The following is a 22688-nucleotide window of genomic DNA, read 5'->3' as shown; positions in this document are numbered from 1 at the left end:
GTAGCACCATACCTCCTAAAAAGGTCGAATTTCCAAAGCCTTTATCTAAAAAAAAAAAAAAAAAAACACCAAAAACTGCCCTCCGATTTAATATGTCGTAGATAGTACCTTAGACTACAACAGAAGAAAAATCGAAATTCGAACTTGATCGATAGGGGCACTTGAATTTTTTGTTGGTTCAATACGCGGAGCCCAATCAAGCGGTGGCACAGTCTCCCGCGTGGGGCAAAAACCGAATTTTCCAACCAGACATTCAACTTCTTTCTCCACATGAAAACGGATTGCTATCGTTTGAAGCCATTCTGAGCATTTACGTCCATGACAGTGTTATAATCGCTGAATGTAGATTGTGGATCAACCAGATGCGCTCCCATTTTGCACTGAACTTGCTTTGCAGGTGCTGAGCCCGTGAAGAACAGAATGCTTTTCCATGTGTCTAAGATGTATATTTGTTCACGGTGATCGCGTAGATGCATTTGTGTTGTACACGTTATGTCAGCAGAGATGCAGTAACTTCGAACATTCTTTATAACTTTCCTTCCCTACCGTCCCATGACCCAGGACGGCGAAAATAGCACAGATGAAAGTGTCGTTGTGTAGTGTCTTATGCACTGCCTCTTGCCTGCAGCCTGTTATGAACCTTGCTCGGCGCAAATGACCAACAACGACGATCTTCGGTTAGACACGGTGCGACCATGAGGTGGTCATAATCGCATTAACCCCCTGGTGACAGCTTGTGCCACGATTCGCGTCATCCTGCGTCATCGTTACAGAAGAGCAGTAAGTGCCCTTTATACACCGTGTTTGAAGACATCTTCATTACACCACTGTACAGCCCTTCACGGGCTGGCCTTTCCGGGCCTACCCGGCCCGGGCGCGTCGAAAAATGGCCCGATCCAGCCCGGTGGCCCGGTTGGTAGGGCCCTACCCGGCCCTGTGACTCAACGCGTAGATCCTGGCATTGCCAGCAGTGACTTACGCGTTTCTAGTGCTTATCAAACAAATTTTTAGGAAGAGAAGACAAAGCCACAAACATACATGATCTGGCGCAGTTTAACATCCCAACAGCATGAGAGCAAATTAAATCCAAATTAGCAAATTAAAGCGTTATCGTTACCCTACCAAGTTTCTGTGGAGGTAGAGGATATTGTCGACAACCTCCTCTCGAAACCTACCTATCTCACTAAGCTTTGCGAGCGTGATTGTGAAATATATGAGAAGTAGGAGGAATGTGAAGTCGCTTTGAGAATGTTCTAGGGGTCGAATCATACTCATAATGCAGTGGCCCTTGCTCATTTTAGCAAATATATGCGCAGGAATGACGCAAGCACATGATCATACGAATAGTTCTTCATTGTGTGGAATTAGCTGAGTGATTCTGCCGAGCCAGACTCTCGGAAACACAGTTGTCGGCCCGGCCCGCGGTGCTGGCGATTTGGTCGGCCCGGCCCAGAGCACACGGCACACAGACCGGCCAGGCCCGCGTAGGGCTCTACTACACTGTGTCGTCCGTGGCATCACACCTGCCTCACGCTCAGTGAAAAACGCTAGAACACCTGGTTGTTGCACTATCGGCATTCAGCGATTATAACCTGTCATGGGATGAACGCTCAGAACTGCTTCAAATGATAGCAGTCAGTATACATGTGAAGACAGAAGGTGAGTGTAGTGTTCGCCTTCTGATCCAGAGATCGCGGGTTCGAACACGGCCGTGGACGCCAGCAACTTGGTGGCAGGGTACAAGTTGCTTAGACACGTCGTCTTTCGCGAGGGACGTTAAATACGGGGTGCTGTGTGGTGAGCTTTCATTGCACGTTAAATAACCCTCAGGTGGGCAAAAGCAATCCACAGACCGACCGCTGTGGCGTCGCTCATGATATCAGTTGTCTCGTGACGTAAACCATCAATTATTATTATTAAATTGAATGTCTGTTTGAATGTTGATTTTGTCCCACGCGGAGACGGTGCCACCGTTTGATTGAGGTCCGCGTATAGGGCCGGCAAAACTTCACAGTGAGCCTACGGATCAAGTCCGAATTTTTATTTTTCTTCTGTGTGTAATCTGAGGGACTATCTGTGACATATCAAACCATAGAGTGAAGTTTTTTTGCGTTTTTTTCGGAGGTATGGTGCTACTGCTAAGAGTTATTGCTTACATTCTTGATAGAGTAGAGCAACGCACTACATACCATTCGATAGCCCCATGAATAACAAATGAAATGCCATCAAGCTCAATCTTATCTTTTTTGTACATCGCCTGGGAAGTAGTAGTGAATATGGTGCTTTTCGCACTTTGATATTTTTTTCCAGACAAACAAAAATCGACACAGCACTATCATGCAGGAGCCTTTTATGCCCTAGGTGATCTAAAGCCAGAGCAGCGTAACACTACGATACGACAAAAATGGTTTTGCAGGGGACGCCCAAACTTGCGCGCAAGGACATAGTCTTCTGAGAGACAGCTTTTTCCTCCTCTCCTATTTCTCGAACCGCGTAGCGCGGACAATTTCAAAAGCGTTTATTTATCCTAACTCACCGATGTCTTCAACATATATTTCCTTCCCGTTCATTCGAGACATCAAGTGTACCGGATTGTTCGATTTGAGATGGAACTAGCCCTAGGTGCCCTCAGAAACCGCGATTTCAGCTGCGACCGTTTAGGACAGGTTTTCTAGCACTTTATCACATTTCACATCTGAAATATTACGTAGCACCCTTATGCAGTCTTTATGCACTCGACAGACAGGATGTTCCTGCATTGATGATCGTATCGCAATCATTATATTGTTTGCCTCTGGGAACATGGTGATCAATGGCTGTGAACAGCCGTTTTCACCGTGGAACAGCTCTGTATGAGGAAACGTCCAGTTAATGTATAAGACAGGAACGTCTCCGTCAATCGAAGAGTCGTTGTCCTTGACGACGACTTGCGTACTGTCGCACCACTTGGTGGCAGTTTTTGGCGAACCCCCTAAAGTCAAACATGAAGGCCTATAGGTGAAAAGAGAATTGAACATATTATTAAACACTTTGCGTGTGACGTGGTTTATTTAGCACTTGTAATGGTACGTTTCGACAGTTATTCTAGGCAAACTTATTGCATACTTCGAGGCAATATAAGAACTACTGTCCCGAACGTCTATATATGCCATTAGACAACGTGGACCGCGCACATTGCGCGTGGCACATACATGAAGGTGGTAGACGCCCCTAAACTTTTTGCGACGTGTAGCAGCCCATATGTATTGTAGACAATACTTAAACACTCTCCCAGTGTCTTGATTTCTTCTTTGATATATGCGTGGGGCAGGAGAGATGTAGATTTAAGATACGTGTAGAGGGTGGTGACAGCTACGATGGCTTGCCACTTTGCATTCGTTTGTAGTGGCTGGAGGCAGTACACATTGAAACACACGCATCTCTAGGACACTGGTCTAGTCACCGTGAAAGAGTGGCAACATTAAGAGTCAACATTAAGGCAAACTCAATTCCTAGAAACCGTGTATGACATGAATAGTAGCAGGGCGTCTATCGCAAAGTGTTGGGATGATGGTTTGTTCCAGGGCCCTAGATGAACTCTTACTTATCTATTATTATCTAACCAGTCACTACTAACTGACTTTTATCGTGTGCACTGTTTCTGAGGGAGAAGGAGCAGACAAGCTTGCTCTGCATCCTCCTCCCCACCCCACCATGTTTGGGATCCGAGATAAACCACTACTACTTCCATCACAAGCTTTCGACGCGTAATAAACGTTCTTTTTTCTTTCAAGAGAGCAAGTAAGAGAGGTTTTTCGCGATATTGAGGGTCCACGAAATCTTGGTAGCAGGGTTGATGGGCACTGAGTGTAGCACGGAGTATGGGCAGTGGAATTCGCGACGATATGAGCTCCACAAAGACAAATCGACCTACTTGACGACCTCAATTCTCACATTTTGTTCTCACCAAGCATTTCTATAAGGGAAACGCGACTTCAACACCAGTAGTTTATTTGAATAGTGTATCACTTGGCATCGCAGATACCTGCTTTCACAAAACCAGCACGTACATCATTATTAGAGGAGTTCATGGTAAGCCTCTAAAGCTAGCCGGCATGCAGACGCGGTGCATGTTTGCAGTTCTAAAGCAACCATTTTTTTTACAATAATCATATGGTATGGTCTTTTTAATCTTCGTTCTGTTTATTCCTCAGTCTTCTGGCTTGAGTGGGGTTCTGCTTTTATATGCCTGCTGTAGGGCATCAGAAGGCGTTTTTCAACAAATTGTTGTCAAGTTCATCGTTTCCTTGGACACCTCAAGGCGCAGTCACATCTAGAGGTACTTTGGCGCTATTGTCAAGAGCGAACGGTGGTCCGTGAATAACCCATACTTCTGCAAGGAGTGCCTTCGTAAGGCAGTAGCCCTAGACGGACAGGCTCCTGTGCTCTTGCAGATTTCGACAATTGCGGGTTTGTTGCGTGTCTAAACTCTTGGACCTGGAGCACATCTTTCGCGCTGCTTTCGTTTTAATGCGACTGCTTGACTGCTTCCTGTTGGGGGAGGGGGAAAGGAGGAGGTCAGCAGTGTATGTGTCGTGGTCATTTCTTTGTTTGTGGTCATTGCACCCATTTGTTGTCTTCTTTCGATATGATTTTGGAGAGATTGTGCTACATTAAAGCGCTGACATCGAATGTGTGGGATCTAGGGTTCGTCGGAGACGTACGAATGGACGGCATTAGGTCTCAAAACAAAAGGTAAACTCTTATTTAGAAACTGGTTTATTCAGGCTCCGACAATACAACGGGGTGTAGAACAGCACGACAATGTATGTCATGCATTGGAAATTCATAGCAAAGCTGATTTTTACGGAGGTGATCTTTCTAATGAGTGTTCACGTTGAATTACGAACCACTGGATGTATGACATCAGCTCGCTTGCTTTTTATAAGCGTTGTGTTACTAATGCGTAGTCTGAAATGCACTCTTACAGAACAAAGGGACTGAAAGCGAAACCATGGTGAGGTAAGCTGGTATCGCTAAAATGTCGTTCGTTAACGCGTGGATGAGCACGCCACCGCAGACGATGCCTTGGGCGCGCCTCTCCCTGTTGACCTTTGTCTCTCTCAGCGCCTCTGCGTCGTCTGCTCGCTGCAAGGAGGAAAACTAGCAAGTGAGCACAGTCGTTTGTTTCCGACATATAGGGCATGTCATACAGATCAGGTGACCGGAGCTGACCAATCTGCGGTGAGACGTTGCCACAACTAGGAGAAACAATGCAGCGGTTCAGCGATAAGCGTTGAACGCGTAAACCGTGTTGGTATAGATCGGCATAGATACAAGACACTAGCGACAGACAAGTGATGCAATGTATTTCGTGGCATTGTCGCTGCACGCTGTGAAGTTAAAGGAGAAACAATTGCGGTTCAATTAAGCTACGATTAAGGAGCACGATCTGCCCGGTTCAACATCTGAATCAAGATCATCTGTCCTTCACTGAACTCTGCTTCACTAAAGGGAATTACTGTCACTGAAACATTCATTATGTCATCAGCCTACCTTTGTGAAAAAGAGTTGAGTGTTAACTTAAGTTTTATCAACCGTTGACCCCGATTCAAAGTTAATGAGCATTAGTGGAACCCTGCTGCGGCGAGCTAAGAGGGGAGAATTGTTTGTCCCAGTCGTTTCTCTTCACCCAAACTTCCGGAATCGCGTGGGATGACGTCACACTCTCTCGTTATTTTCCTTCCTGCGTTGCTCGCTGTTTGCTTATTATGCTGTTGCGTTCCAGGATACGCAAACTCCACCGATCGATGAAAAATTCTCTGTACTCGCGAGAACAGCCACAACCAGGTCTAGAACACAGTAAAAAAAAAATGAATGGGTCCAGTTGGAAAATTTCGAATTGGTACCAACTGGTTGTGCTCAATTGGTTCCAGTTGTGTTTTCGGCAACCCATTGGTCTCAACCAATTGGATCCAATAGACCTCTGCCTGTTTGTAAACAAATGACGTCATTGTGTTCGACAGCGCCAGGAGTTTGGTAGAGTTGAACTACGTACAAAGCTAGTGGCGAACAAGGTCGCGCCTGAAAGCCATGGTCTTGAGAGGATTACGATGGTCTCTGATAGGGATGCGACCTTCGGTCCTGCTTTTCTTTCAGCGAACAAATCCCACTTCGTGGAACTCAGCTCTCCTCCTCCGATCTGTTTCGGTTTCGGTCTGTCTACCAACGTCATGATGACGTTTGTCGGGTAGCAGTTTATTGGTGCCCCCATTGCAATTGACTGGCATGCCAACATTTACCAATAGAAAACATACTGGCCTCCCAGCTCGATCCAATGGGTTCTAGCCAACCGAGCCGTTCGGACCAGATGGCACCAACTAGACTTCCAGCTCGATCCAATGGGTTCTAGCCAACCGAACCATTTGGACCAGATGGCACCAACTGGACTCCCAGCTCGATCCAATAGGTTCCAGCCAATCGAACCGTTTGGACCAGTTGGCACCAACTGGCCTCCCAAGCTCGATCCAATGGGTTCCAGACAACCGAGCCGTTCGGACCAGTTTGTGCCAACTGGCCTCCCAGCTCGATCCAATGGGTTCCAGACAACCGAGCCGTTCGGACCAGTTTGTGCCAACTGGCCTCCCAGCTCGATCCAATGGGTTCCAGACAACCGAGCAGTTCGGACCAGTTTGTGCCAACTGGCCTCCCAGCTCGATCCAATGGGTTCCAGACAACCGAGCCGTTCGGACCAGTTTGTGCCAACTGGCCTCCCAGCTCGATCCAATGGGTTCCAGACAACCGAGCCGTTCGGACCAGTTTGTGCCAACTGGCCTCCCAGCTCGATCCAATGGGTTCTAGCCAACCGTGCCGTTCGGACCAGTTTGTGCCAACTGGCCTCCCAGCTCGATCCAATGGGTTCTAGCCAACCGAACCATTTGGACCAGTTGGCACCAACTGGCCTCCCAGCTCGATCCAATGGGTTCTAGCCAATCGAACCGTTTGGACCAGTTGGTGCCAACTGGCCTCCCAGCTCAATCCAATGGGTTCTAGCCAACCGAACCATTTGGACCAGTTGGCATCAACTGGCCTCCCAGTAGAGCCCTGCACCATCCGCGGATGAAAGCGGATATCCGCAAGATATTTGTGGATTCGGATGAAATTTTAGCACTTCCCGCGGTGTGCGGGTCGGGTGCGGATGGCTCGAGGTCGGATGCAGATCGGATGCGGATGTGAAAGCAGCGGATCGGTAGCTGATCGGATGCGGATATACCGCGTGCTGTATTTTTTTACCAGCAATTTATTCGTATTGCGCGCCGACTGCGAGCGCATGCTCGGGTTCACCTTCGACCATGCATGGCCAAGACGAGAGAGGAGGCATTCTTGCATCTCGAACCACGCGAGCACTGGCGAGGTAGCGTTCCACGCGTTCCAGAAGTCTCTCCATATCGCGTTTGTTGAAAAGTTTACCTTTGCTTGTCGTCGTGAGTCCTTCCGTGACAGCATAGAGGCATTCGAAATTATACCAACATGCTTCCTGCGGTCTTTACGCGTCCTTCGAAACGTACGGATCTTGCGGATCGGATGTGGATGGTGCGTTGTGCTCAGCGGATCGGATGCGGATGTGAACTCTTGTGTATTCTGCGGGTGTGGATCGGACGCGGATACCGTGTGCGCGGATGCGGGTCAGATGCGGATGCCAAAAATCTCACCGCGCAGGGCTCTACCTCCCAGCTCGATCCAATGAGTTCTAGCCAACCGCACCATTTGGACCAGTTGGCACCAACTGGCCTCCCAGGTCGATACAAAGGGTTCCAGGTAACCAAACCATTGGCACCAACTGGTCTTTCAGATCAATCCAGTGGGTTTTAGGCAGCCCTTTTGGATGCAACGATTTGAAAGCTATTTGTGTCCTAATGGGGAATAACTGGCAACTCGTGGTTTACCGACTGGTGCCTTACTGGTCATCAAAATCAACCCAAATGGTAAGCTTATTGGGTAAACCCAACTCCAAACAAGTATTTATCGAATATGAGCCGACTGACAAAAAGGTGTACTATGCAACTGACTGCTGTCCACACTTCGTGGTCGCCTCAACGAAGGAACAGTACACCTTTAGCACAGTGAACAGTGCACCACAAGTGAACGGTGCACAAGCATACTGCTAGGAGATGGTGGAAAATAGATATTATACTGCCTTCTTTGACTAGAGTTAATGACTGTATAGTAGCATATCGATGGAGAGCTGAACTGTGCCACCGCACATATCAATAAAGTGCTTCAGTGTCCCTTGAAGGCCTGAAAACATATTCGGCAATTAGAGCTTGGGTACATGCTTGGTTGTCAAGCTGCCAATACAGCATACTCTGCTGCTGTTACCCTCATATTCGTTAGTATTTACCTTTTTGTAGAGTACCACCTATTCCACTTGAGTGTTTCAGTGTCCCTTGAAGCCCTGAAAGTATATACAAGCATGAACAGGACTAGCATATGTCCACTGTACATCTGTACACATAGCTGTAGTGCTTGTGCTGCCTTCATGTTCAGTAGTATCTACCTCCCGTAGCAAACGTTTTAGGCACTGTCATGTGCAGACTCTGTGTGAAACCTAAATAGATTTGAGAGGAAAGTAAAGTGATTTCCACATTGTAAAATCATCATGTGGCCCGATGGTCATCTGTGGAACGTCTAAAATCCCAAGCGCTGGGCAAAAGACAAAAGTAAGGACACGACTGTAACAGGGTGGCAGTACACGCAGTTTAACGAGCTGAGACGCCACTCTACCACATCAGCTGACCACCCTCAGGGCCCGCTTGCACGAAACAAACTTAGTGTAATACTTAACGAGTTCCCCACTTAGTGTAGTGCCGGAGCCGTAACTGGCTTGCACGAAACTTCTACAACACTAAAGTGGTGGCGCTCGCTCCGCGCAGTTTAGGACGCTGGCCAAGGGTCCTAGGAGCACCCTAAACTACCGCACTAAAGCTTAGGACTAACATGTCGGCCGCTATGAACCGTGTATCGAAGATTCGTCGTTGGCCCCAACTGTACCTTGCAATACAGTACGCATTTTCCTCGCAATACTAACAACGTCTCATTTTTTTATGCTGTGGGTGCCGAACGTGTTGTGCTTTTCGTTAGCAACATCTCTCAAAATGATCGCAGCACGCGAAGTGCCTCTCACCGGCACTGCCGTTGGCGATAAGTTCCCAATCATCGAGCAATTCGAGACATACTTTGGGCCACAGGCTTTATTTTATTTAACAAAAGCACGCAACAAGTGACCTAACTCGTTCTTGCAGCTACAATGATAGTACAATACCTTATTTTGGTTCTACAAACTGTTTACGTGCGACGGCAGAAGCAGACGACTTCCCAGAATCCAAACATGCCGTGACGCACGACTTCCTGGGATGAACTCCGGAAGTTCTCTTTCTACCAATGAGAGTCTCCGAAAACTGCTACTGCTCGTAGCCACGATCCACTTTAGAATACTTGACTTAGGGCGGTCGTCGAAGTGTTCGTGCAAGCCACTTAACCGCAACCCTAAACTTAGTGCACTAACGCGTTAGTGCAACACTTGCCAAGTGTTACACTTAGGATTGTTTCGTGCAAGCGGGCCCAGCTGACGCCACCACAACGACGATTAATAAAACGCACATACAAGCACTCTGCCTGAATATGTGCCGTACCGGAACCCCGAAGCGTGCACGCTAATGTATTTTCTGTTGGACTTTAGCGGAATAGTCAAATGTCACGTGCGGTGTGTCATTTTCATTTATGACACGCGACACAAACCGAAATCACACTCGGATGCCGGAACGCTCCGACTGGGTCGTATTTAAAAGTTATAACAACGAAGTGACTGAAGCGAACATACCTCTATGAGTCCGGATCGCTGTGCGGTGGTAGCCGCAGCTGATGGGTCTGTCCTGTGAGTATAACGCCGACGACGGCATGGATACTAAAGTTTACGAGCACACGGTTAGTATTCAAGGGCAGCCATTTATCAGGAACGCACTGAATTACGCGGCTGAGATGTCACCGCGTCTCTGTGGCCGTTGGTCGCTCGCGGATTCAAAAATGCCAGTAGCAGCCCTGCAACCAGCCGCTTTACACCACAGTTTCGTAAATGGCAGCGATCATGGCATATGAACAAAATCAAAATAAATTGCCTTTGCTGATATACGTCTAATTAATTATTTCGGTAGTTTCAAGTACACTGTGTCTGCACTAGGTCAATAATTGGTACCACGAAATGCACAAAAAAGGATGGCTGCAATATATCAGCTGGATATCACTTGGAACATGGCGGCCGTGGCGGCCGTTTTTTTTCCGGAGGGTTGATTTTAATTGGTGACGATGATCTGGGTGTTTTGTGATGCACAAACTAGTTTGTTTAATTATATATTTTGAATCACCATCCCCGCGTATCGGAAACATGTATGGAACGTTTACGTGATGACAGTTTAAAATTTGAAAAACAATTGGGAGTGCCAGTTGGATTTCCAGTTCACAATGGTGGTGTGTCCAATTGGAACTTAGGAAATTAAACCTAGCTAATTATTACAAAGTAACTAAGGCCCAATTAGGCAAATTGGGTGGTCAATTGAAACATGTGATGGGACAGACTAGATTTATTTTCCTTCTGAAGTATGAGCATTGCAATTTCAGTTACCAATTAGCATGAACCATATGTGAGTCCAGCATCTAATTTCTTATCCAGTTAACATTTACTTAGCAGTGTACAAGTACAGGTTTTCCCGCCGAGTTTTATCCAAGCGCCATCGAAATTAATCCATGTGCCATGCAAACTTTATGGGGCATGGATTAATTTAGCTGGAACTTGGATTAAAATCGCCAGGAAAACCTGTAGTATGGCCAGGAATCAGGCTGAAGTTGGAAGTTGGTTTATGAATTCCAATTGGGCAGCCCAGTTGGTCCCAACTGGTTTTTGTATTGGTCTAGTTGACTCCAATTCTAGCTTCCAATTGGACCTTCACTTTCCGATTGGCCGTCCAACTGGAGTCCAAGGAGCCAGTTGGACTTCTTTCCATGGGCTCGGTTACTGGCTCCAAAGGGAGCGTAGCCGCCTGCGATTGACCAAGCCCCATGGCGGCGAACGTGTTGGAGAAACATACTACTGAATCGTGGACTCGGAGGGATCTAGGGACCAAAGAGAACCATTCATTCGCTAACTTATCCGAAGAGCCGTATAACCGATTCGCTCCCAGACGGCTCACCGACTCTGCAGTTCTTAGTTCGTTCCTGCGGGGAAACCATATCTCTCTCCTCCAGTTGACCGTTCTACTGGTTCTTCACTTCTCGGCAGCGTTCGACGAGCGTCTGCGCAGCGTATCGTGATTGAATTCCGTACATTTCGAAAACCTTGATAGGCGAGTTCTCCTCGCTGCTCGCCAGTTGATCTGCAGTCGCACTCTCTTTTGTCATAAATGCAACGTTCCTCTTGCAATCGTCTGTTCCAATAACCTGACCACCCCGCCGCCATATGACCATTGTGAAGAGCCTTGATCTGAACTTTGGTTGCTGTACCGTTCCCATGAGATGCATTTTTGCTTCGTTAGGGACCGGAATTAATTTCGAGATTGACCAAATTTATCATGTGAGACTTTGTTGCATTTAAGACAGGCTGCCAAAATCGGTCTGTTTTATTATTTTTAATGGATCGCTGAGAAGCGTGTATTGTCCAGCAAAGAAACAGACCAAAACACTTACGACCAAAATTGTGCAACCGATGAGACATCCTTTGATGTGGACGTCCAGGTTGACGGGGAAGGTGACCCTGAGAATCTGTTGTTCTGCCCATATCTCGCCGACTACAGTGCCTGCCAGTGTTTTCACCTGGAAGTTGGTGACATTTTATTTCTCACTAGGTAAGAGTATTCATAACTGTGCGCACACCAAGGATTAAGGAATGAGAGGGGGCGCCCTGTCACCGAAAAGGTGAAGTTGGGCCATGTGACGTCATTGCTGGTCATCTGGTCTGGGTTCCTGAGTTGCCGGCATTGCATGTAGTTTCGGAATTCACGGAGAGGTGTAATTGCAGCGTGCCCAAATGTATAGTTTTCTCGGTTAACGACACCCTTGCAGAAAGTCCAGCGAACTAAATCGCACCCTGTGTTCACACATCACTTGTGTAAGCATTTCTCGCACGCTCGGTACTAGCGCCCCCTGTTCTGCTTGAGTTCGGGCGAAGTAACATCAGCCCTTGTGTAAAAATGAAACAATGTGGGCGTGTTCGCATCTTATAATAATAATAATACTTTATTGAATAAGGTGCCTGCAAACAGCAGCGAGGCGCATTTCCGGCTTGGAACAAGAAAGATGTCGAACAAACAAAAATGTCATGCCAAACGCCTTTCACAACCTCGGCGAGAGTTGCCGAGAGAGATATATACTGGCGACCAATCAGGCGACACAGATGGGCCACGGCCCCTGATTTTTAGTCTGCTTTGGACAACGGAATGCCACTGTGGTGGGATCATGAAAATCATATGAAAATCGTGCCCTCTGACGGGGCGACGGAAATGTGCCTCTACTTCCGCCTACCGCTCTGGAAGTCGCGTCGGTGGTCGCCAAGCGAAAGCTGGGCCTGACTTGTGTGTAACTTTCTGCAACATTAAAACATAAATTCCTTCCATGACTTGAAAACCCGAGACGAGGTAGGGACGAAAACAGACATACACAAACCTCGTCTCGGGTTTTCAAGTCATGGATCGTCACCACCAGCTCACTTGCTACCTAACTTTCCTTTCGTTATATAAATTCCTTTCTACAACATGAGCGGGGACTGTTCTTATCAAGTTAACGGTTAACACTTGCTCCACACTTTTATCATCTCGCGACCATTCATAGGGCCCCTTTCTTCCTTCCTCCGTGTTGTACACACAAGACCCACAAGACTTATGACAAGGCAAACAATCATGTCACGTACTGCGTGTGTTTTCAAACCAGTCACTCTAACTGCGGTTCCCCATTACCATTTCTGGTCAGACAACACCGATGAAATTGCCTCTTGCGGGATTGGGGATGGCGGCATCACCGCAATGCAGACTACTCATCGAAGGCTCTTGTACAGATATTGCAAGTCGTTCCTGGAACACGTGGATTATGTGCTCACGTGTCATTGACGACATGTTGTTTGCGAACCACGTTGTGGCCCGCCGCTGATAGAAGCCACGTGCCATGTGATGATGGTTCCCAAGCAGCACAGCAGGGATTTCCCTAACCCCCCCCCCCTGAAATTTCTCGGGTGACCCCACCCAGCTCGGCCACCAACACGTTCTGGTTGTGTGTTCGGCACAGCGAATTACATCATGTACTGTCAAACTTGGGCTGTATAGGACCACAGTCATTCAGATGATCGTATCATGCATTTGTCCAAAATCATTTGAAAGCGACTGTTCAATGCATATATCGCGCGCATATACGAGCAAAAATGCGTGCGGGCACGCAAACTCAATGTGGATAATCAAGAACCATTTGTGACTAACTCAATCAAGCGAGCTATTCTGCCTTTTTCCTCTAAGGTTTTCACCATGGTAGCTATATAGGTATTCATTTAGCTTCGTGACACGAGGTGCTAGTCTTTTTTGTTTGTCGGCCGTGTGATTATGCATCTTAATGTTGAAATGCCGTTCATAATGAGACTGCATTATACTGTACTGTGTTTATATATATATTTATTTATATATTTATATATATTTATTATATATATACTGTACTGCATTATACTGTACAACGTAATAACATGTACAAATAAAACGGGAAAGCTGTGCAGATATGGCACCATTGTGCCACGATTCTTTCAGTGTCTAAGAAAAATTCTGTAAGTGGAACCTTCTCTAAGCATAACCGCCCCCCCCCCCCCCCCACAGCAGTGAATTCCTCGGGAAATCACTGCAGCACAGTGTACTGAAAGTCGAGTGCAATGGGGACAGGTGGTATGCAAGGTATACATGCATTCTCGGGCGAACATAAGAACGTCCGAGCCACAACTTCCGGTGCCACGAAGACTTCCAGCCCCTCAGAGACTGATGGCGATTTCGGGTGATGCATTTAGGGCACTTTTTTGTGCCCCGAACCCGAGCGGTAAATTCGGGTGGTGCGGCCAGAGCAAGAGCCGCGTGTTCGGATGATTCACTACGGAGCAGTTCGCTCGCCCCAAGAGCACTTTTTTGGCTCTTGCTGCAAGAGGCCGAGCCAAAACCGCCCTCAACGGCGAGCATGCGCATATATGCGCCGCCTCGCGAGTGTCTTCTGCTACGTATTGCTCCTGCGGCTGTCTGCCAGTCACATGGCCTGTCATCTGTTTCTTTGTTGCGTTCACCATTGACGGCATGGATCTTTACGAAAGTAGTAGCGATGAAAGTCAATTGACACCGATAATGCGAATGACAAAGAGGAAGATGCGACCTGCTTCTCGCAAGCTATGCTTGTGATCAGGCGAAAGTGCGCTACGACGCCAACGACGCTGCCGGAAGTTAACGAACACGACGAACGCACAATGCGTAGCGAGCGCAGCGACCCTCGTAGAAGAGCAGTAGAGCGTCCGACAAATTCACGTGATGACTGCCCCAGAGCGACTCCCGTGTAGAGCGTGCACTGGACCTGGGCGCTCTCGCTCGGATTACCAGGTGCATCACCCGAAATCGCCATGAGGATGCTCGGAACCAGCCGCCAGGTAGAATTATATCATTCTCTTTCCTGATTTGTTGAAAACGAGAGGCGTACGTCTTTTTGTGGCAATATTAATTGCCACAGAAAGGCGTATACTACGCTCCCTCTCCTCAAATCAGAAGCGATGGCCGCATCAATAGGCGCAGTGTTGATCTATCCCCGGCAGAGGGCAATTACTCATCATAACCTTGAAATCATCTGTTGTGGTGAGAAGTAGAAGCAGGCAGAGGAAGTAAAGTTTTTGGGCATGTACCTTGATTCTAATCTGACCTATCTGCCTCACATCGCACATGTCAGGAAGAAAATCTCGCGTGGCATATTTGCTTTATCACCATTAAAGCATCTTGTTCCTGTGAGTGTGTTATTGCATTTTTATTTTGCTTTCATCCACAGTCATATATCGCATTGCTTGGAAGTATATGGCAACACATATAGGTCAAATCTTATGCCCATATATCTTTTGCAAAAAAAAAAAAAAAAGAAGGCACTACGGGTATTGCTGGGTCTTTCACCTACTGATTCGGCTACTTTGGCCTTTTTAACTCTTGGTGCTAAAGATATTTTCACGCTAGTCCGATACAAGTCTCTTATTCTTATGTATAAACTATTGCATAATATGGTTCATTCTTCACTGATATCAATAACTTTCTTTGCTGGGATGTACTCCTTAAGGAATAATGATTTCTGTGTTCAATTACCGCAACCACGTACGGTCTTTTTTCCTTTCGATATGCTGCAGCAACGTACTGGAATGAGCTATCAGCAGAAATTAGAGGGGTAGGTAGCCTCGGAATGTTTAAACGCATGCTTTCATGAATTATGACTTTTTCTTCTCTTCTGCTTGGTATTGTGTAATTTATCTTTATGAGGACGATGATGTCTTTGTTGGGGGAACATGATGATGACTCTGCTTTTTTCTTTCTATTTTTGGTATTGTGCAAGTTTGGTATGCTGCAGCAACGTACTGGAATGAGCTATCAGCAGAAATTAGAGGGGCAGGTAGCCTCGGAATGTTTAAACGCATGCTTTCATGAATTATGACTTTTTCTTCTCTTCTACTTGGTATTGTGTAATTTATCTTTATGAGGACGATGATGTCTTTGTTGGGGGAACATGATGATGACTCTTCTTTCTATTTTTGGTATTGTGCAAGTTTTTGGCGATGATGAGGTTTGTGTCAGTCCCTGTATACCTTGTATATAAAATAGGACCGCATAACAGGGTTCACCTCGCGGTCCTATCACAATGTCATGTATGAAAATTGTGTGGTAATAAAAAGAAATAAAAAAAATCCAGTGGTTGGCGCAGAGCGTGTTTGCCGTGGAACTGTCTTTTTGGCACCAAACCGAAAGCGGTGAAAATGGCATGTATATGTAAAAAGGTCGCTATAGTCCCATGAGGCACTTCGTCTTGATATCTGCCAACTTTTGACCGCCAGCGTCATCCATCCGTTGTGCGGAGAACCCGTCGTTCCCGTACTTCCGTTTGCTTCCCTTTCTCCCTTTCCCCCTTGCGCGCTTCGTTTTCCTTTGTTTCCATGGCGACATTGAACAGTTGTCCCAAGGGCGATGGGTCGCCTGCTTGACCATGGAAGTAGCCCACCGAATAGAGCAATGAAACACAAAACACCGGAAAATTCACCTAAAAGTGCACTGGTAAGAAGTTTAATTACAAATCACCCACAGTTACACGTCTGGCAACTCGTGCGAACGCTGACAGGTTGCTTGTGTGGCAGCCTGCTGTTCACAGAATCCGCGACCAATGTGCACTCAACTATGCACAGTACAAGACCCTTTGTGGTGTGCCTATTATCTCATAAGGGGGGCTTTCTCAAGTTTGGATTACAGGAAAGCTATCAGAGAATCTAGTCCACTACCCGTCCCTGCAACACAAGGTCTACTACGATCCGTGGGAGTGCACTATGTATTACTGGTATGGCATGGTACAGGGTCGGCCACACTTAAGAGTATCGCGGGAGTGCATGACCTGCAAGTACGCCAGCGCCGCGTAACAGATGCTCCTGGGTTTGAGGCCTCGCGCCTAGCGAACGTTTGCCACCTCTCGGTTGGGTTCGTCATTGCTCTCGTGGCGCCGGCGGGCGGGGAGACCCACCTAACTACCTGCCTAATCTTTTACTTCTTCTCGATTCCGCTAAGACAAAGATTACGTCACGCCACGCACTGATCAAAACATCGCCAACAGAGATTGAATAGCAACAGCAGGTGGGTTTCCCCGCCCGCCAGTGTCACGAGAGCAATGACGTACCCAACCGAGAGGTGGCGAACGTTCGCAAGGCGCGGTCTCAAACCCAGGAGCATCCGTTACGCGGCGCTGGCGTACTTATAGGTAATGCGCTCCCGCGATACTCTTACGTGTGGCCGACCCTGTACCACAGGCGATACCTCTCAATATACAAGCTATATATCACATGTAACTTTCACAAGCAAATCACAAGTAATGTAGGACAATGACACAACACGGCAGCATGGGAAAGGCACAGAGGGTTGATTCATGTGGGACATTTGTCATATTGCTGTGCGCATTTCTTCACTTTCTTAAAAAGTGGTGAGTAATTCAAGGTATCAATTCTCAGAGGCTGAGTGGGGCAGCAAAGTGCGCGTGGCCTCTTGTACATGGTATATCCACTTGACAGACACACTCGGACAAGCGCACTTGATTGAACTTGAAGTAAAGGATTGAATAAGTCAGCATAAATTGATGGAGAACACAAAGTTGACATGCTTCATTTGACCATATCTAAGATCTCCCAATAGCTTAGACCTGGCCGCTTGGGCGGTAGGACACCTGTCAGTGTTGTACTCAAAAGCTTCTTCACAGGCCTTAACAAATGCAGCGAAGTTCTTTCAGACTCTGCACCACTTCACGGATTGTTCATGATTGCTGACGTCGCTGTAGATATCTGTAGAGTTTTTGTTGCAAGCCTGGGGGCTGTTCACCTTTCACCGCAGCTCTTGCAGCTTGCGTCACGTGGGGTTGAAGGGAACATTGTTCACCCATGCCTAAGAATGATGACAAAACGAAGGTTATGTAGTAATTGTGACAAGAAAACAACTCAATGGGCTGGCATACCTTCCACTTGGGCTAGTGATCCTGATGGTACTCCTGATGGGGAAACATCGTCAACTGCAGGTGGACAGGCCCTGCTCGTATAGCAGTGGTCCTGACGGGAGGATTCGTCAGGCCCCATTTTATGCTTCGCAAAGCAAGGTGGTGCACCATTAACTTAAGGTTACGCCAACTTTCTCATGTTAGTGTGCCTCTATAATCAGGGTGATGGTTGTGAATGGGTAAGCATGGTGATCTAGCGCTCCGTGTATCACCTTCTGTCCCTGCAGTTTCATCACGGACGTGCCCGCTGGGCACAGATATAACGGCATGTTGTCTGTTGTTCTCTCCAAAGCTTCTGATTTGTGGTCTGATTTACTTCTTTTGAGGTGACGCACATATGATGAGAGAAACACAGAAAATATGTTCAATGTTATTGTTGAACCCATACATACCAGCACTTAATGAAAAACACTCCAGTGTCTAGATTGCGCCCCACCTGAGCCTCTTCGTTGGTAAAAGTGCAGTCAGTGCATAGTGTTGTATACAGAGAAACCCAGGGTGCTAAAAAAACAGAACAGCTTTGCAGCATCAAGTCAGAAAATTCCAGCCATGCTGAGCTAATGTGACATGGTTCCCATTGTAATTGTTTGTTACACAAAAATGTGTACAGGATATTATACGAGAACTGGCCAGTATCCCAAGAATGCGTCTACACACACACTATGCAACAACACACTCTTAGAAATGAACTTCACCGCATAGCACGCTCCTACCAAACCATGATCTCGAATGATATCGTTATCTGCCTGATTTATTAAAAACGGGAGCCCTATTGAAAAATACTTAAGAAAATTTCATAGAAACATAGCATTCGCTCAGAATTTCTTACACAAGCGTCTTCGTCTCTCAGAATTTCCTATAGGGGATGCAGATTCGTATACATATCCTCACAGGCACACCAATGAGAAAATATCCTGTGGGATAATTCAGGGTTTGGCCTTGTGATTTCTATGAGAAAACAGCGTGATTCATACGGGACTGACTTTCTCACCAACTTCTCTTCAGTATTAAGAGAAATTTTGAAGGATATTTCCAGTGATGGCCAGTAGTTTGACTACATGTAGTTAAACTACTAGTTACATACAAATAGATACAAAGCCTCAATTTGCCTCAGAAATTAACGATGAAAGATGAATGTCACTGAAAAGGTTATGTATGTATGTATTTGTCCCTTCTATGTTGTTCCAGCCTCAGAACATCAGTTCTTTCATGTTCATCAGTTGCCGCCTGCGTCGATCCCGTCGTATGAATGTGTGTATGAGTGAGCAAAAATGTAAGAGTGAAAGGAGGATGAGAGAGAGAGAGTGGCTGGTTTGTCCCTCCAGATGACGCACCCTGAAAGTCACTGGGAAAGCGTGTTAGCTTAGCTCAGTTGGTAGAGCCCTGGACCGGCAATCCAGAAGATGTTGGTTCGAGTCCTACAGCTGGCTAACCTTTTCAGTGACTTTCATCTTTCATCGTTAATTTCTGAGGCAAATTGAGGCTTCGTATGTATTTGTCCCTTCTATGTTGTTCTAGCCTCAGAACATCAGTTATTTCATGTTCAACAGTTGCCGCCTGCGTCGATCCCGTCGTATGAATGTGTGTATGAGTGAGCAAAAATGTAAGAGTGAAAGGAGGATGAGAGAGAGAGAGTGGCTGGTTTGTCCCTCCAGATGACGCACCCTGAAAGTCACTGGGAAAGCGTGTTAGCTTAGCTCAGTTGGTACAGCCCTGGACCAGCAATCCAGAAGATGTTGGTTCGAGTCCTACAGCTGGCTAACCTTTTCAGTGACTTTCATCTTTCATCGTTAATTTCTGAGGCAAATTGAGGCTTCGTATGTATTTGTCCCTTCTATGTTGTTCTAGCCTCAGAACATCAGTTATTTCATGTTCAACAGTTGCCGCCTGCGTCGATCCCGTCGTATGAATGTGTGTATGAGTGAGCAAAAATGTAAGAGTGAAAGGAGGATGAGAGAGAGAGAGTGGCTGGTTTGTCCCTCCAGATGACGCACCCTGAAAGTCACTGGGAAAGCGTGTTAGCTTAGCTCAGTTGGTAGAGCCCTGGACCGGCAATCCAGAAGATGTTGGTTCGAGTCCTACAGCTGGCTAACCTTTTCAGTGACTTTCATCTTTCATCGTTAATTTCTGAGGCAAATTGAGGCTTCGTATGTATTTGTCCCTTCTATGTTGTTCTAGCCTCAGAACATCAGTTATTTCATGTTCAACAGTTGCCGCCTGCGTCGATCCCGTCGTATGAATGTGTGTATGAGTGAGCAAAAATGTAAGAGTGAAAGGAGGATGAGAGAGAGAGAGTGGCTGGTTTGTCCCTCCAGATGACGCACCCTGAAAGTCACTGGGAAAGCGTGTTAGCTTAGCTCAGTTGGTAGAGCCCTGGACCGGCAATCCAGAAGATGTTGGTTCGAGTCCTACAGCTGGCTAACCTTTTCAGTGACTTTCATCTTTCATCGTTAATTTCTGAGGCAAATTGAGGCTTCGTATGTATTTGTCCCTTCTATGTTGTTCTAGCCTCAGAACATCAGTTATTTCATGTTCAACAGTTGCCGCCTGCGTCGATCCCGTCGTATGAATGTGTGTATGAGTGAGCAAAAATGTAAGAGTGAAAGGAGGATGAGAGAGAGAGAGTGGCTGGTTTGTCCCTCCAGATGACGCACCCTGAAAGTCACTGGGAAAGCGTGTTAGCTTAGCTCAGTTGGTAGAGCCCTGGACCGGCAATCCAGAAGATGTTGGTTCGAGTCCTACAGCTGGCTAACCTTTTCAGTGACTTTCATCTTTCATCGTTAATTTCTGAGGCAAATTGAGGCTTCGTATGTATTTGTCCCTTCTATGTTGTTCTAGCCTCAGAACATCAGTTATTTCATGTTCAACAGTTGCCGCCTGCGTCGATCCCGTCGTATGAATGTGTGTATGAGTGAGCAAAAATGTAAGAGTGAAAGGAGGATGAGAGAGAGAGAGTGGCTGGTTTGTCCCTCCAGATGACGCACCCTGAAAGTCACTGGGAAAGCGTGTTAGCTTAGCTCAGTTGGTAGAGCCCTGGACCGGCAATCCAGAAGATGTTGGTTCGAGTCCTACAGCTGGCTAACCTTTTCAGTGACTTTCATCTTTCATCGTTAATTTCTGAGGCAAATTGAGGCTACGTATGTATTTGTCCCTTCTATGTTGTTCTAGCCTCAGAACATCAGTTATTTCATGTTCAACAGTTGCCGCCTGCGTCGATCCCGTCGTATGAATGTGTGTATGAGTGAGCAAAAATGTAAGAGTGAAAGGAGGATGAGAGAGAGAGAGTGGCTGGTTTGTCCCTCCAGATGACGCACCCTGAAAGTCACTGGGAAAGCGTGTTAGCTTAGCTCAGTTGGTAGAGCCCTGGACCGGCAATCCAGAAGATGTTGGTTCGAGTCCTACAGCTGGCTAACCTTTTCAGTGACTTTCATCTTTCATCGTTAATTTCTGAGGCAAATTGAGGCTTCGTATGTATTTGTCCCTTCTATGTTGTTCTAGCCTCAGAACATCAGTTATTTCATGTTCAACAGTTGCCGCCTGCGTCGATCCCGTCGTATGAATGTGTGTATGAGTGAGCAAAAATGTAAGAGTGAAAGGAGGATGAGAGAGAGAGAGTGGCTGGTTTGTCCCTCCAGATGACGCACCCTGAAAGTCACTGGGAAAGCGTGTTAGCTTAGCTCAGTTGGTAGAGCCCTGGACCGGCAATCCAGAAGATGTTGGTTCGAGTCCTACAGCTGGCTAACCTTTTCAGTGACTTTCATCTTTCATCGTTAATTTCTGAGGCAAATTGAGGCTTCGTATGTATTTGTCCCTTCTATGTTGTTCTAGCCTCAGAACATCAGTTATTTCATGTTCAACAGTTGCCGCCTGCGTCGATCCCGTCGTATGAATGTGTGTATGAGTGAGCAAAAATGTAAGAGTGAAAGGAGGATGAGAGAGAGAGAGTGGCTGGTTTGTCCCTCCAGATGACGCACCCTGAAAGTCACTGGGAAAGCGTGTTAGCTTAGCTCAGTTGGTAGAGCCCTGGACCGGCAATCCAGAAGATGTTGGTTCGAGTCCTACAGCTGGCTAACCTTTTCAGTGACTTTCATCTTTCATCGTTAATTTCTGAGGCAAATTGAGGCTACGTATGTATTTGTCCCTTCTATGTTGTTCTAGCCTCAGAACATCAGTTATTTCATGTTCAACAGTTGCCGCCTGCGTCGATCCCGTCGTATGAATGTGTGTATGAGTGAGCAAAAATGTAAGAGTGAAAGGAGGATGAGAGAGAGAGAGTGGCTGGTTTGTCCCTCCAGATGACGCACCCTGAAAGTCACTGGGAAAGCGTGTTAGCTTAGCTCAGTTGGTAGAGCCCTGGACCGGCAATCCAGAAGATGTTGGTTCGAGTCCTACAGCTGGCTAACCTTTTCAGTGACTTTCATCTTTCATCGTTAATTTCTGAGGCAAATTGAGGCTTCGTATGTATTTGTCCCTTCTATGTTGTTCTAGCCTCAGAACATCAGTTATTTCATGTTCAACAGTTGCCGCCTGCGTCGATCCCGTCGTATGAATGTGTGTATGAGTGAGCAAAAATGTAAGAGTGAAAGGAGGATGAGAGAGAGAGAGTGGCTGGTTTGTCCCTCCAGATGACGCACCCTGAAAGTCACTGGGAAAGCGTGTTAGCTTAGCTCAGTTGGTACAGCCCTGGACCGGCAATCCAGAAGATGTTGGTTCGAGTCCTACAGCTGGCTAACCTTTTCAGTGACTTTCATCTTTCATCGTTAATTTCTGAGGCAAATTGAGGCTTCGTATGTATTTGTCCCTTCTATGTTGTTCCAGCCTCAGAACATCAGTTCTTTCATGTTCAACAGTTGCCGCCTGCGTCGATCCCGTCGTATGAA

At 46.7% G+C, this 22688-nt stretch overlaps 1 protein-coding gene across 1 annotated transcript in view; it reads right to left on the bottom strand.

Moving 5' to 3' along the window:
- Positions 1 to 2662: 2662 nt before the first annotated feature.
- Positions 2663 to 22688, bottom strand: part of LOC135365973 (phospholipid scramblase 1-like) — a 45717-nt gene continuing 25691 nt past the window's right edge. The window contains exons 5-6 of the mRNA XM_064598616.1: positions 11716 to 11841; positions 2663 to 2991 (exon numbers count right to left, since the gene is read on the bottom strand). Of these exons, the coding sequence (XP_064454686.1) occupies positions 2896 to 2991; positions 11716 to 11841 (222 nt within the window). The 3' untranslated portion in view covers positions 2663 to 2895. The remainder of the gene's footprint in view (positions 2992 to 11715; positions 11842 to 22688) is intronic.

Source organism: Ornithodoros turicata, chromosome 8 (genome assembly GCF_037126465.1).
Source record: "Ornithodoros turicata isolate Travis chromosome 8, ASM3712646v1, whole genome shotgun sequence".
Classification (NCBI taxonomy): domain Eukaryota; kingdom Metazoa; phylum Arthropoda; class Arachnida; order Ixodida; family Argasidae; genus Ornithodoros; species Ornithodoros turicata.
The sequence above is the reverse complement of the archived record's forward strand: the minus strand, read 5'-3'. Positions and strand labels throughout refer to the sequence as shown.